Below are 17,372 nucleotides of genomic sequence, written 5' to 3' on the forward strand. Positions count from 1 at the left end.
AGTCGTACAACAGCCCTACTACACCCCAAAAGAGTTCTTTTTTCCCTTTGATGGGATTGGAAAGGCGTTATTTTCTACGAGCTCCTTCCTCAAGGTGAAACAATAAATTCTACGAAATACTGTCAACTGGATTAATTGAAAGCTGCCATAACAAAAACAGCCTGAATCAATGAACCGACGAAGTGTTGTTTTTCATCATGACAACGCGAGACCACATAGTGCATTAGTCGTAAGAGAAAAGCTCTTACAGTTTAATTCAGATGTTTTACCGCATCCTGCATACTCTCCAGATCTCGCTCCATCCGATTATTGCTTCTTTCTGTCCTTAAAAAATTATCTTCGTGATAAGTGCTTTAAATCCATCGGCGAAATGAAAGTACCTCGAGAATTATTTCTTGTCCAAAACATAACAATTTTGGAAAGAAGGAATAATGAGGCTTCCTGAGAGATGGAAGAAGGTAATATAGCGAAAATATTCTTATATAACAAAATGAATAATATCTTAAAAAGTAAATATTTTGTACTTATTTCATACTTGAAATAGAAAAGAAACTTATCGGACACCCTAATACTATGCTCTGATCTAAACCTTAAAATCTTTTTCAAAATGGTATGAATCATCTAAACGAAATCTATGAAATTCTTCCTCAGAGTGTTTTCAGTGATTTATCATTTTGCACAGTAAAAATATGTCTCAAATGTATTTTAATTGGTAGGGGAGTCCGGGGTTACTTGGTACAATTTTACAAAGATAATTTTAACATTTTAAAGCAAAATTTTCACTAAATATCATTCTTATGATAGACACTATTACATCAGCTATGGATCAAAAGAGGTTCTGAACATGTTGTTCTGTTTCAGTTAATTAATGGGGGGGGATATTTCATAAATTTTGATTTTAGATAAGTCTGTTAATCATTTCAAAAATTTTTACTTATTTATTTTCCTATGTATCAAATTTTAAAAGTTGCTTCCATTCATTTCCTAATCACAATATTTTTATTTTTTATTAATCATAAAAATGACAAACTATGGTATGGTACAAATTGAAATATATTACAACTTATCAGATTTATCTTGAATTGTTTTTAATTTATGCAGTTTGGCTTTCTGATATTAACAAGCTCCCACAAAAATCAGATTTGACTTTTTTTTCCCTAAAGATACACTTCAGAATGAGTGGATTTCATTTTTATAAAACTCTTTTCCCAACTGTCCCACCTAAAAAAGAAGAAATGGGAAAAGAACATAGAGACGAAATTACTTAGAAATGAAAATGAGAAAAAAGAATTTTTAAAAATGAAAGGGAAAAATTCGTAAAGAAAAAATAGGCGAAGAAATGGATATTGAACTACATACAGAAAAAAATGGTTTTGTTCTAATTCGCAGAGATGTGCGTGTACCAACTCTGATGATAAATTATATTACACTAACATCCCGTTTTCAAGCAACGTTTGGGCTATTTTGGGACAGATCACGTAATTCTGAGCAGTGTTCGGATCATGAGGATTGCGTTTGAACTGGCATCCCCTCTTTGGACTCCCGAGTCACACTACAGAGAATACGTTTGCTCCGATAGTAATACAGTATACCAGACAAAGGTGGCCGGCTGTACGTAAGAAGTATACCAGACCCGCTTCCGAGGCAGTTTTAAATATTTCTGGTGTTAAATCAACAATATTATTGACAGTTTTTTGTACATATTGTAGATGAATAACTTAGGAATTAAAGAAGTAACAATAATCAAGAAATAGCAAATACGTTAAAAAATATATGCATTTTTCAAAAAATCTTTACAGCTAACCCCGATCTTCTTTACTGTAATTCATAAGGGGGTAAATTCATAATGGGTGCTGTAGCCTGGTGGTAAAGTCTTGGCTTCGGAACCGGAGAGTTTCGGGTTCGAGACCCGATTCTACCGAAGAACCGTCGTATAAGCGGGTCTGGTGCATGTTAAATAGGTCGGGGCCAAACGTCCTCCTGCTGATGTGATGTGCAAGTTCAGAGAGGGGGTTTCCAGCTCAGGTGTCGTCTTCGTCATCTGACCGCGGTTCAAAATTACGAGGTCCGTCCCAAAATAGCCCCAGTGTTGCTTTAAAACGGGACGTTAATATAATTAAGTAATTCATAAAAAAATTCAAATCTTTAAGTGTCCCTTCGAAGGCCTCGCATAGAAACTCAAAAACATCCTTTTTAGGGTTTTTGGCGGACTAAAAGGTTTTCTTTTATTTACATACAAAAATACGAATAATTTGTTTTTATATTACGATTTAGTTTTCGTTAAGAATGCTTACATTTTCGAGTATATTTTTTAAAATTATTATTTCACAGGTAAACCTATTTCTTATTTTTATACCAATTTAAACATCGATACATTGAACGAATTCACTATGAATGCATTAATACGTTCTTCATAATTAACGATATGTTGCATATTCACAAGTTCATGTTATCTATGTGGGTCAGTTTCTCTTGAAAGAAGCTCTTCAATAATTCATGCAACAATTAACAGAGGCAGTAACTCAATTATATTATTTTCTATTAAGGCTTCTCTAAGTATAATTAAGCCGTTATTTCCTGTCTGTTTTAATAGAAGCTTTGAAAGTTTTTTAGGATCAGAGCTCGACATTCAGGTGGGACGAAACAATTCAAAATATTTCTTTCATAACGCAAATGCGGAGAGAGCTGCAAAATGGGAGAAATGCAATGTGGGAATATATATATATATATATATATATATATATATATATATATATATATATATATATATATATATATATATATATATATAATTTGTCTTTCACTCCTAAATGGGGCTTAAAAATCATAAAAAGAATTGCAGAAATCTACTGTTCTTTATTAATTTTTAAGATTTTAAAATTTTCTGCATTTGTTTGTTATAACATTGTCTGTTATATACTTCACTTCTTGACAAATAAAAATGAATGAGCTCAGTATTATTCGCGATTAGAATATATTAAATGATTATAACCTGAAGCTCCTAGCTTTTCTTTTCGCGATTCATTTATTCGCTTTTAAAATTTGTAAAACGCTCAGTTCTCTGAAGTGGTTTTTGTTATTCAGAACAACGATTATCATCATATTTTCAGTGCAGAAAAAAATTGCATTAATTCACTGGGAGTATAATTTGAAGAAAGTTTCCAGAAAAATTACGAGTTTTTTTGACAACCTTAAATACTTTAGCTTCTGTGAAAATTTTCCTGACTTTAATATTTAACAGGTGTGGTATAAATGATTTCATTTTTTTTTTCGTTTTTTTATATTTTCAGTATAATTTTGCTTTTGTTAACCACAAAAAAGTGTATCAATAAGGCAAGATGGCTGTTAGCTAATTCTTGATATAATTTACGATTTTAGGTCCAATGAAATATTGAGAAGGTAATTTTAATTCTAAGTATATTTTTTGGTCAATATTGGTGTGGAGTCTATAATATCGAATTTCCAAGATCATCTGGTGAGAAGAAATAATAAAATGCATGCAAAAATGCTTAAAAACACATATTTTAATAGATAACGTATTTTTTTAATGTCTCTTAAGTTTTATCACTTCCAGTACTCATGATATTCCTTTTTTTCTCACAAATGGCATTCAAATTTCGAACCTTAGTTTTGCAATGTGTTAACATAAGCAAAAAATAAATAAATAAATGTTGATGTTTAATGTCCACGATGTTAATGTAATGATGTTAATCCACGTTTTTGCGGCCTAACTTCATAATTTTTTGGCTCAGTTTTTTACACAACCTTAACGTTTGTTCAGCACAATAAAATTCAAATCAAGAAATGAATAAATGAATTTCAGTATCGTAAACCATTTCAAATTTTTTGTCCAGGCCATGTTATTTCAATCAAGGAAATGTCTGTATTTTCTCAAAAATTTAATTTATTTTTTTCAGCCAATTTCTCAGCTTTCTCTGTAATAGCAGTATAGCTAATTAATTGAAGTCTAAATCTTGTATACACTTCATCTGCAATAATTCAATCTGTTGTTTAATTATCACAAAGGTTTCATTGCTGTAAGTATATGATACTTACGGATTAATATCAGTATTTTTAATGACCACCTTTACCCCACATTCATTTTATTCAAGCCAGAAAACTTGTTCGTTGAATGTAACAGATTCTCAATTTGATGATCCATTTTGAATTCTTCAATTAATGTTAGTAAATTTAAAAAGTATTAAAATCTTCAAATATATCGGCTCGTGAATTTAGAAATAGCAGTGATGCGAAAAATTATTTAATTAAGAGAATACGAGTCAAATTCAGTTTTTAAAAAATTCTTCGGAATATCCCATAATTTTTAATTAACCCTTAACTGGAGACATGAATTTCCTCACGCGGCCAGAAACAGACAAAATGGCTCCATTGTAATTTTTTTTGTCTTTTGTAAACAGCATTGTAATACATTCAGGAAGTCATGTAGTTACCAAAAATATAAAAAATATTAATATTAAAAATGTTAAATATAATATTAAATAGTGGAAAGATGTTATAAGAAAAACCTAAACAATCTTTTGATGAGTATTCACTTTGTTCAGATACTCCGGAATTGCACTAATGTTAATAAGTGTTAGAATTTAACGAACAAAAATGACAAATACAGTATTTTAAAATATTATTTTAAGATTATTTCTTTATTCTTTTTGCATTATTCAAATTAAAAGCAGTTTCAGGGGCATGGAGCCATAAATAACAACAAAAACTTTGAAAAGGAATAACTCGGTTTATGAACGTGTTCATACTTAAGACTTTTGCCAACATACTTCTGAAAGAACAACTAGAAAGTACTGAGGAGATGATTGTATTCAAAAACAAAATACCACGTGATAATCAAAGCTAATAAACAACGTGGAGTCGATTAAACCGTAACTGGAGACGGGAGTCAAAATGTTTTCAAAAAAGTAGCGACCTATATTTTTCTTTGATTAGGAATTTCTAACAAACGAGAACGATTATGTATTAATCCAGATGCGATTTTGTCACAGAAAGTAGAATCAAAACAAAAAATTACGAAGGGCAGAAAGCGAACGGAAAGAAAAAATTAAGAAGGTGAATTTAGTCTTGGATATCCAGGAACAATTGGACGAGCGCCAAACTTGGGCTGCAGAGATCTTTGCCAAACCGCCGCTAAAATTAGAGGTGAGAAAAACAATCTTTAGCTTTTCGACCTGTCACTTAGCAATGAGTAATATGAGAATTGTGATATTTTGAAGACAAATAGACGTGCAGCCCATACTTCGGTATTTCCTATACAGTACACTCCCGAGTATCCGGTTCGCGATTGTACGTACTACTTCCATACTATCCGGCCTATTTTTCTTTTGTAGCAATTAAATGAGGAAGACAAGGCTTACATTGTCAAAACATTGGAAGGAGGAGTCTGCTACGATCCTCCTACGTGTCTTATGCAAAATACAAGTTGTGACAGGTTAAGAGTAGCGTTTTGTTCATTGTTTCGTCAGTATGTAACGGACCTCAATTGTTGCCACTGTTCCTGATTATAACTGTGCAGCAAACACCGGCAACTGCTTTCTTCTATGAATCATCGGGTCGCGTTCATATTCAAAGTGGTTTGAGATAAATGGAGGGTTTAATATTCAATAAGAAATGAGAAAATAAATATAACATTGGGTTTGGTAAAAAATTTTTTACTTCTGGAATTGGTGAGCAAAGAAACGAGCGCATAAAACCCCCGCCTTTCCGGCTTTTGTTCGGCTTACCCTTCCGCCACATTAGGCCGAATACTCGGAAGTGTACTGTATATTAATACTTTTGTCATTTTTACACTTCATCGTATTCATTTCGAAAAAATAAGATTACATAAAAGTATATGTTAAAAACTTGCCTTTTCATTTTTAATCTATTTGTTGGATGTTATGTGTGTATTAAACCTTTGCACTCGGATGTCCTCTCGAAGACACCATTCAAGGCGGTGCATCATTTTGACATTTTATTTATTTTTTAATTTTGATTGTTAAAAAATCCCTAGAGAGTGGTAAGAAGATGAAGATTAATTTTTCAGGGAATTTCAACTTTAGGCAATTATTTGTATTTATTTTTCCGAGAAATAAATAGATCCTTTTATTAAGTGAATAATTGTGCATCAAATTACTTTTCTGAATGCAAAGGTTTAAGTGGAGATTGAAGTTCAGCAACCCTAATGAGCCAGGAAACTATGAGTTAGTTCGGTTCGATTTTCATCTTGATTTGTCTTCAAGAGCTGTTTTCGTTAACTGAACTTTTAGTTCAGTTAACGAAAACGGTTAAAAACGCTAGTTAGCTGAACTTTTTGTTGTTAGATTTTAAACTTGTCAAGAGATATTTATGGTAAAAATATTTATGAGCATACAAATAAATATTGCAAGACTTTAATTTTTAATTATAACCTTGCAAGTTAAATATTTACTTGGATTTGTGTCACACTTAAATTCAAAATAAAACGAAACATTTTCTACAGAAAAAAAAGTTTTAAACCCTTAAAAATTGCAAACTACATTATTTAATATTAGATGCTAAATATTTATGATAACAAGATGTGGCGTTTTAGTAATTTCAAAAAACTGCACATTTACTTTTTTTTTTTTTTTTCATTTCAAATAATTAGTATTTTTACTTTACACGAAAATCTAGCTTTAAAAATGAAAGAAATGACTATAACTATAATAAAATCCTTTTATTTCTCATATATGCCATTCAAAAAACATTTTCATAAGTTACAAAAGGCGAAATTTTCAGTTTAATATAATTTAATGCTACATTTTTAAAATGTATTGAGATGTAAATAAATACTGAGATCCAAACAGTTTATGCATTCAACTAAGTTAAATGAAAACTACTTATATAATGATGAAACTCTCATCTTCAGATGTTTCAAGACTCAATCGGTAATACTTCGTGAACATATCTCATCCGACCCTGGTTGAAGTCAGCCACAGTGTTTCCGGATCCATATAGTACCCATTTCGTAGTAAGTAGTCCTTCCACCCCAACTGGCCCTCTAGCATGAATACGAGCTGTGCTAATTCCAACTTCCGCCCCTTAAAAAAAAAGATTCATTCAGTCAGGCATTCTACAGTAGACAATGATTCAGTATTTTTTAAATAGTCTATTACAAGAATTTTTTCTATAAATATTTATAGTCACAAAGTACAATTTTAATCTTGTCAAAAAAGTATTTTTACATTTAACCTTACAATGCATGACTTTTTATTTTTTTACAAAAAAAGTGTTTTGAAAAACTGCTTATAATTCAAGAAAATTATTTAAAAAGTGTTAAAATATTTTTTTCGTAAAATTTTCAAAAAAATTAAAATGTGCCCGATTGTTATATTATAAATTAAACAACAAAATCGAATTAAAACAATTCTACAATAAAAATAAAAGTCCTTTCTTAACAATATATTTTTTACGAAGCAAAAAAAAAAGCATTTTGATTATATTTTTAATGGTAGAACTATTCATACTACAACCGTTCTGGTATTTTTCCCAAGTTTCCAGTTTAAATCTAATTCTAGTGCCGCTATCATAACCTATCTGTCTTTTCTACAGATTTTTATCAAAAAGTATTTAAAAAGGGGTATCCAGACATTCATTGTTACCTTTCCTACCTATTCATTCCTTTTAAACCATCTTGTGAAATTTATAAATGGAAATAAAAACATGTAGCCAAACAGCTACGCGATGTACTGAAAGGCTAAGCTTCTGCTAATCTCTATTCTGCATATGCTTATCTTCTTTCTGTCATCTTAAGCTGTATTCTTGGTAAATTCTTTCAATTTCCATAAAATTTCAAACATAAAAAAGGAGCTTCTCACGAATGCTACAATTTGTTTTATATTTAGACACAAATTTTCTGAATTATATAGCTCCCGTTGAAGCATCAGTTAAAATGAGAATTTAAAAATCTTCAGGATATGTAAATAAATTCTATTATTGGGTTTTCCCTGAATACAACAATCGGGTATGTTTGGGGATAGCGGCGGATGCGCTCAGTCGCTTTTGCGCTAACTCATAAACTACTGCCATAAGTGCTCAAGCATTAGTGTGGTGTCACATTGTAACTTTATCTTAATCAATACGCCAAATCTTATCGACAATCTTGGCAATCAATTAATGTCAGTATGAAAATACTTCATGTCTCGAATAACGAAACGATGCCTCCGTGGAAAAATACTGATGACATTCATTTTTGTTCTTTTGAAAGAAGCCATTAATTCAATCATTCTAAAAGAATTTTGATTTAAAAATTTATTAAGAAGCAGTTTGTCTGTAACTCTGCCACTCAGAAAACAATTATAAAAATTACAATTTTTATGTATATAATATTAATACAATCTAATGAATAGAGGCATAATTTCCAGTTTAATACAAATTTAATCTTTATATCTAGCTTCAGGTATTTAACAGAACGAAACAAATATATAGAAAGTATTTTAAATAAAAGTTTAAATGGGTATTAATAATCATTGGTTCTTTCCCATGTTTCCTAAAATTCTATTGCCATCCAATGTGTGCTTTATACCTATTAGATGCTCGCCAACTTTTCTTTTCAAAAGTAATGAAGTTCCAGTAAGCCTACAATGTGAGCACAAATGCGACTGAACACATGCCATACAATCTATGTTGCAATTACAATACCCCTTCTAACTTCTTACAATATTACTCTTCTAAGCGGGAAATTTATTTATCGAAAAGGAGAAATTTATGTTAGTTGTCTATTTAATTACAACATGAGATTTAATTAAACCAAAATCCAAACCATACATATTCATGAATGTGCCACTGCCAATACTAAAAGGTGTATCCATCATGGATTACTCACAAAAAAGCAGAGAAATAGTGTCTATGATATTTCAGAAAAAGTAGCATTGAAAATCTCTAAGACAAAACGTTTAAATAGAGTTACAGCTTTACTTAAAGGAACCATAGCAACAGTTTTTCCAGTTTTACAAAAAGATTGTACCACATGAAACGCACATACATCCATTCTAGTCTTATGTCACATGCAATTGCGATGAAAACAGGAAGTCTACAGTTCAAACCCTCAGTTCTTGAACCGAAAAGGAAAAGGCATATCCGTAGGGTTGACTTCTGGTGAAAGAAGAACATTGATAACAATACTAGTTGTAATAAGTAATAGCATTCCTCCTACTTCTATATGAAAGGATGAATTGCCAACTCTTCATGCTAAATGGAGATCCACCAGGTACAATTGGTACAGTAGTTCTTCTGGATGATCAAAAGGAACAATTCCTCTCTAATTTTTTAAGCGCTTTATCAATCCCCGCCAAACCCTAAAACACTGGCACAATTACTCATTAATAACCATGAAACTCAAGTGATTATTAAAAAGATCAAAAAATTATATGATTATCATGACCTTTCATACCCATACGAGTCGCTGAATGCAGTTACTTGACCCATTCAAATCGTAGACAATGAAAAATTGGGTGATTATTCCAGCTAGCAATTTTTATTCTATCACCATAATGATGTGGTCATATTGGCTGAAACTGCTTTTGTCAAATTGATAACTTCAAATATTTTGAAAGAGATGTTACGAATTCTGTTCTCTTTAATGAGAATAAAAAAGCCAGAAAGACTTAGCCATAACAGGTTCTTCAACATAGATTCAGACGTAAAGTCCTCTCGGTCTAAATTACCACTGACCTCTTGAGATATACTCGTAAAAATGCGAGGCCTTTACCTGTTCCTTTAATTTGCTGAGTCTCAGGGAAAGAAAAAACCAAAAATTAAATCACAAGTAATCTATGCCCTCAAAAAAAAAAATTTCTGAAAAAAGATTACTTTGTAGTTCGGAAAAATCTATAAAGACTTTCCTCATTCATTAAATAATGGTAAAGGAAAATAAGCTTTTAAAAAGTCTGGAATCTTGTAAATAATTTGTCCTTACGCACAAAAATAGTTCTTATGAAACAATAACTACTTCAAACAATGTTTTATATGATTAAAAGTCATTTTCTCATTTATGTGTGTTTTAATAGTAAATCCAGGTCAAAGATATAATTTCGGTCATAAATACAACAAAATGTTGTACCACAAGCCACCGCATACAATTTTTTAAGAAATGTTAATTTTAATTTTTTTAAAAACGAATAAAGATCAGTTTTCGCAACAGAATAATGAACTTCCAAATGAGAAATACCGAAAACAAATTTGGTCAAAAGGTATAACACTCGCCTAAATAATATCTCTGTTTTCATCAAAGAGAAATATTCCTTACTTTCTTCACTATTAAAAAGGAAAGAGAGAGGATATTTTTTTTAATATATAGAGCATATTTTGTGGATTACTCACCTAAACCATAACGATAACCATCAGCAAATCTTGTACTTGAATTGTGGAAAACGCATGCACTGTCAACACCTTGTAAGAACTTTTCAGCATTTTTTTCTAGGAAATAAAATATGCAAATATTCAAATAAGAACTTTAAATTTGTCAGATTTTTTTAACAAACTTTTTTTATTACTTAATAAAAAAAGTACTTTCTAATCAGAATATCCATCTAATCAGAATCTTCCAAAAGGTACGTCTTTTGGTAATTATAAGTAAATTTAATTAATCCCTAATATATAAAGATCCAAATATAATTAAAACAAAAATTTTAAAAGAAACATAACTATTAAAATAACTCGAATTTTTTTTTAAACATTGCAATTAGAGCGTTCAGATGCTGAAACATTTAAAAAACAAAAGACTGCACACAACTTATTTCCAGTAGAAAAAGCCTGGTATTGAAAAATAGGAATAAGAATGAAAAAAAATCCGACGTGATGACTTTGTTCGGGGTCACCATCGGGCAAGCATTTAAATTTTTTTCCCCTGTAAAGGGCCTGACTACATATAAAAAATTCATCCCTTCTGAACTGAAATTCCAAAAACAGTGAGGTTTCGGAAAAAAGAAGAAAGATTACACATAATGCAGAAATAGAAAAACCAAGAAATTCAAACACTGTTTCGTGCTTCCTAAATTTTCAAAGAAACGGTGGAATACCAAATTACAGAAAAAAAGAGAATTCGTCAAATAGTTTAAAAAGAATTATCCAACATGAACTTTTTTTATTATAACTTTGAAACAAAAGCATAGCTATTAAACCATCTGCAAAAGAAAGCGCTTTTAAAAATGCATACCCCCACAGAATAAAACTGGGAAAATCACGCAGCGCCATCTATTGACTAACAATTAAACGAAATACGAAATGTAAAAGATAAGATTAAAAAATAGATTACCCCTCCCTAATTAAACATGCTATACTACAATGATTTTTAGGAAAATAATAAAATTAGAATATAAATTTCTAAGAAGATTTTTTGCGCTTCAATATAAGGAGTAGCTATTTTTTAATTAGTTAAATTGTGAAAAAATTAAATTCTTGAAGATTTTAAAAAATTAAATTTGAATGGAAATTACTCATCTTAATAACTTTGAAATCAAATTCTTCAATTTTATCGTAAATAACGGGAAGAGTTGATTTTTGAATAATTTTTCTGTGATTATTAATAATTAATTAATAATTTTTCAGGCTCCTCACAGGGAAAATAAATCTGGTTTGAATCTCAACCCAAAAGTGATTCTTCACTGAAAATCTTCAGGCCGGATCCATTTTTTATTTTTATTACTATTATATATATTAATATATACTATATATTTAGTACTAGTATATATTTATATACTATAGTCTTCCATCTTTTTCTAATTGGAATAAGTTGTGAAAATTTCACTTATATACAGTTTCATCATGGGGGAGGGGGGAGGAGGGGGAATTGTAACTGAATATTCTTCTCATATGTGTCATATATTCAAAAACAGATTAGGATAGTCATCTGAAAATTTATCACTATTTTTCAATTCCTACTATTAATTCACACTCTCCTTATATATATATATATTTATATATCTTGTTCAAATTTTCAATCGTTAATAAAATACTTTTTATTCATCCACTCAAATTCAAGTACATTTTTTAAAACTTGTAGTGGATGACACGATGTTAATACAGTTTTTCAAAAAATTAATTAATTAATTTTAGTTTTATATGGGAGAAAAAAATTTCTCTTATATAAGATATTTTCTTTGTTGACCTAAGTAGGAATTGACTTAATTTTTTTTATATTACTTGTTTAATTGCAAATTTAATTTCATTTAATGTTAATTATATTTCTTCTAACGTTACTATTTCGAGTATGTTTCAATCATTTTTTTCAAAATTGCTTCTGCAAAAGAAGAAAATTCGACTCAAATTCAATATTCTAAAATTGTCTAAAGCTTTCTTAATTTATTACAGCGCAAAAATTATATATATATATTCTTCTGCTTCTCAAATATTAATTGAAACATAAAGGATCAGGAAGCATTTTATTAAACGAAACTCACCATCTTCTGTCACAATAACATCCGTGTGGCTGCTACCGAAAGTATTGATATGGTTAATTGCAGATTCCACGCTCTCCACTATCTCAATAGCGCATTCCAGAGCCCCATATTCCGTTTTCATCGATTTGGCTGGAGGAGGACCAAATGTTAGGATATTGTGTAATCGAGGACCAGAATAAATGCGCACCTAGAGAGTAGAAAGAAAGCTTTTAATGCCATAGGGTAAATAAATAAAAGATTTTAGATTGGTGCCAGTGTTCAGGAAACACTGGAGTAGTAGCGAGTAGGGAGAGGATATAAATGACTAGGGCTCCAGTCTTATAGGGCGCCTTAGTGAAAAACCTTTAGTGGGTTTATTCAACTTTTTAAAGCCAAATATGATAAAGGTGGGAAAATAACACCATGCCCCTACCGCCATTCATATTTAAACTATTGATGACGATTAAACGCGAAATAATATTATTACAATCCTGGTATTATTTATCTTAGCTACGCCACTCTAATGAACTAAAAAGAAGAAAAAAAAGCATACCCCTTCTTTTTTCAATGTATTGCAGATATCAACAAAGAGGTTATTGTCCAAGTGAGAACGATGAAGGAGAAGAGTTTCCATCGCATTGCAGGCTGCAGGATAGTCGCATTTGGAATCTTTTACTGAATGGCAAGGAAAAGAAAAGGAATCGATTAGTTGTTAATAGAAACAGAAATAAACTTGGAGAGTATTTCCGTAGCATTCGCAACAATCGCACAATGAAGTTTTCAATGACTGTGTTAAAAGAATTTCCGATTACATTGAACCCTTTGCACTCGGAGGGCTCTTCTCGGGCACCATTCAAGATGATAAATCGTTTGAAGTTTTATTTATTTTTTTAAAATTTTGATTATTAAAAATACCTACAGAGTGGTAAAAAGATGCAGAATAATTTTTCGAATAAATTGAACTTAAAATACGTGTTTATAACTAAAAATAAATATATGTACGTCCTTTATTGGGTGAATAATTAGGGTAATTACTGGTGGTAAGGTCTCGGCTTCGGAACCGGAGGGTTTCAGGTTCGAAACCCGATTCCACCGAAGAACCATCGTGTAAGCGGGTCTGGTGCACTTCAAATCAATCGGGGCCAAACATCCTCCCACTCTTGTGGTGTGGAAGTTTATAGAGAGGGTGCAGCTCAAGTGTCGTTCTCGTCATCTGACGGCGGTTCAAAATTATGAGATCCGTCCCAAAATAACCCTAATATTGCTTTAAAAACGGGACTTAATATAACTAAACTAGGTGAATAATTATGAATCGAATTATTTTCCCGAGTGCAAAGGGTTAAAAAAAAGTTCAAGAAGCCTCTTGAATCGAAAGTGCAATTCCTTTAAAATCATTTAATGTTTCATAGGAACCAAATGGGAGCAGAGGAAAGAATTCTCTGAAAATTCTTAATTTTTTTTCTTTCTTTTCTTAATACTTTAAGCCACATTATATTATATCGATTACAGTTTTCAGCAGTTTTGTACACAGTGGCTCTATTTCCAAAGAAGTCGTTTATCAAATTAATCTTTAAAATATATTGTATTCGAATGCATTTTAAAAAAAAGGCAAATAGGGTATTAAACGCTGAAAGTATTTACTTAGACAATCTCAAATTAAACTTTTATTTGCGTCTCAAGAAAGTTAAATTAGCTCTGCAGACTAAAATTTATTCCCCGCTCTTTGGTGTTTTTATTGTGGTTTGATATCTTTCTGTTTAGATTTAAATCTTAATCTCTTATTTACTTTTTAGACAGCATGCAACGAATTTTTTTCCTTTAATCTGCCTTTTTTAATAAAGAAAGTACATTCAACTTTTTTGAATAAATAGTTGATAACAGAGATACCGTAAGATGAATGGGAGATTTAGAAGTTCTCTAGTAATACAATTTGTTTTCAGTGAGTAAAATAAAATTGACGCAACTGATAAGACTCATGGGATTTTCAGGGATTAATTTGTAGTTGTTTTAAAGTTATATTAATTTGTATTTGTGGTCGTATTTTAAAACTGAAAATCGGTTTCAAGAAAAATAGTAGTTTCGCACACATTATTAAATGATCCTGATTATAACTGTTTATTTTTTTACCTATTCGGAGAGCCATGGCAGGATCTGCATTCTCATCCACATAGACATGGCAAATGCCTTCACTATGTCCTAACACAGGAATTCCTCGACTTTGTTGTTGTATCTCTTTCACTAGTTGAGATGAACCACGTGGTATGACCAAATCAATGTAATCTTCCATTTGTAGCAACTCACCAACATCTTCGCGAGTGCTGACCTAATGATACAAAAACATATTTTAATAAATTAACGATTCCATAATTGAATGAGAATCAGAGATATAGACAATTATTTTCCTATACTAATCTATAGAAACACAAAACCTGATATTTTTGGGATGTTGAACGTCTCTCTTTAAAATCCTGCATTGATCCCTCAGAGGGACTACCAAGAGTTTTCTTCCACTTTAATATGTAATCTACTGCAAACGAGCAAACTCACCATGACGATCATCTTAGACAGCTGGCTCTAGAAATTATTAGTTGCATTCCTAAAGATATAGGACAGGTCTATACTGGTGGTAGTCGTACAGAAGATTGTACTAGCAGCGATATTTATATTAAGACCTCCCACCTGAAGACTATAATAAAGCAACGGAACCCTGACACTTGCTCTGTCTTCAGGAGTGAGTTAATTGCGATTAATGTAGGGCTATCATGATTGTGATTTGGAGGAACTATGGATTTTATCGGGCAGTCGCAATGCATCTTAGTGGCTGGTACTTTGCAAACGATGAAACCAGAGTACTATTCTGCTCAAACTGAGAAAGATCTCTTAGAATTATGAGGTCTATAGTGGCAATGAGTTCGCTGATAGATTGGCCAAAGAGGGTAGTGAGAATGAAACGGCCACTGGTTCTTCGCTTACTTATCAAGAATTATATTCAAATGAAAGATGTAAACTCAATTTAATATGGCGTATTCCACTTGCGTACCAATGGTACACGGTATCATCCCCTGGCACTCTTCTAGAAATCAAATGTGATCATGGCTCCCAGCCTGCTCTGGCTAGACTAAAAAGTGGCCACCTCAAATGACTTTCCTTTGAAAGAGGTAGAAAAATCCAACCCACTAGTAAAAAATGCTGTGACCATCCAGCTTTACCGGATCACATTTTGGGTTGCATCGGACTTTCTAAGAGAGACTTAACATCCGATCCCCTTATTATCATGTGAGAACATGATGTTGTTTTGGCTTGAGGTTTTTGAAGCAATTTGAAGGCAATAAATTTTTGAAGTCTCAAAATGCGTAAGCAACAAATTGGCGATTTATCCCTTTTTTTTTTTTTTTTTTTTTGGAGTCGGCTATCACAGTATAGCTTTTGAAATATCTATTGTTTGCTAATGTAGTTTTATTTTGAAGTCGGCTTTCACAGTATAGTTTCTCCATTATCTATCATCTGCTAATGTAGTTTTATTTTGGAGTCGGCTATCACTGTATAGCTTTTGAATTCTCTATCGTCTGCTGTTGTAGTATTTCCCTTGGAAATCACAGTGTTATTGCCTAACTCGCGCAACATTTTTTAAAAATAAACTAAACAAGTTGAAACATTGTTTGTTTAATCGATAAAGATTGTTGGTTCAGGGATAATTTTAACTAATTAAAATAAGGTTATTAGAAAATAATGCAAAAGGTTGCCACATTTAGCGATTTATCACCATCTAAAGTTACAAATTGAATTCCAAATTATCCATTCTCTGAATTCTTACGAATTGTCTTAATTTAAGTCACTAACCAGTTTAAACCAGTTTGAAACAATCACGAGATTATCAGATTACGCACATGTCGATATTTAGAAAAACGATGGGTTTTTTTTCCTCTCAAAATCGGTCGAGCTTCAAAACTTTGTTTGCCAGCTAGAAAAATTGAAAATGAAAGTTTAAAAAAATTATATGTAGAGAGGGGGGGGGGATAGAGACCGATAGAAAAGTCTCGTGATTGTTTCAAACCGCTTTCAACTGGTTAATGACTTAAATTAATTAAGACAAATAATAATGTTCTCACATGATAACTTGAAATTTGCGATAATAGATTTTATTTTTTATTTATTTTATTTTATCTTATTATTTTTTTATTTATTTATTTATTTTGCATTTTAACGATAGTAAATATATAGTTTTAATATCTATTTAATCTAAATCGTTTTCACATAGATTTAAAAATGTACTCAAAAATGTTTGTTTTCCTTTTTAGGGAACAAAAATGTTTTTAGATAATTAATTTAAAACAGATAAGATAAGAAACATGTTTAAGCGATGCATAATAAGCATGAAGTCGTCAGAATATTTTTTTTTAAATGAAAGCAAATAAAAATCGTTTAAAAAAGTGGAAACAAAGCAAAAATATTACCACTTGACATCTAAAATCGAATAATCTAAATCCTTCATTTTCTTGATAAGAATTTTATAATAATTTATAATAGTCGTTGCCATTTATCAAAATGTAAAAATTTAAAAATTCGGATATTTCTATTAAAATATTATCACGCTTAGATTTGATTCGTCTATCTTAATTTTATTATTATATATTTTTGGCGGTAACAACCTACTGAAGCTGCTCTGACATATGCCAGATCTTTTCAGGATAAACAACAACAACATACTAATCTATACAGGTGAAAACTTACAAGTGAGATAGCTTCGCTTGCACCATGTATGGATAAGGCTTCTTCGACCAACTTCATTAGGTAAGTATTTGTGTGATTTGCTTCCTTGCCGCCTTTCAAAAGCAATCCATTTGCAGAACTAATGGCCAAAGCAGCAACCTATTCAAATGAAAATTTCTATGAGAAACTACATATTGTCATTAATGATTATGGAGCTAGCTCACTTAGTGTAAAAAAAAATAGAAGGCAGAATTATCAGTAAAG

At 31.1% G+C, this 17,372-nt stretch overlaps 1 protein-coding gene across 1 annotated transcript in view; it reads right to left on the reverse strand.

Annotated features, from left to right (window-relative positions):
* Positions 1 to 6,682: 6,682 nt before the first annotated feature.
* Positions 6,683 to 17,372, reverse strand: part of LOC129960162 (delta-1-pyrroline-5-carboxylate synthase-like) — a 51,011-nt gene continuing 40,321 nt past the window's right edge. The window contains exons 10-15 of the mRNA XM_056073354.1: positions 17,130 to 17,267; positions 14,526 to 14,721; positions 12,952 to 13,073; positions 12,420 to 12,606; positions 10,342 to 10,437; positions 6,683 to 7,061 (exon numbers count right to left, since the gene is read on the reverse strand). Of these exons, the coding sequence (XP_055929329.1) occupies positions 6,895 to 7,061; positions 10,342 to 10,437; positions 12,420 to 12,606; positions 12,952 to 13,073; positions 14,526 to 14,721; positions 17,130 to 17,267 (906 nt within the window). The 3' untranslated portion in view covers positions 6,683 to 6,894. The remainder of the gene's footprint in view (positions 7,062 to 10,341; positions 10,438 to 12,419; positions 12,607 to 12,951; positions 13,074 to 14,525; positions 14,722 to 17,129; positions 17,268 to 17,372) is intronic.

This window comes from Argiope bruennichi, chromosome X2 (genome assembly GCF_947563725.1).
Source record: "Argiope bruennichi chromosome X2, qqArgBrue1.1, whole genome shotgun sequence".
In the NCBI taxonomy this organism is placed as follows: Eukaryota; Metazoa; Arthropoda; class Arachnida; order Araneae; family Araneidae; genus Argiope; species Argiope bruennichi.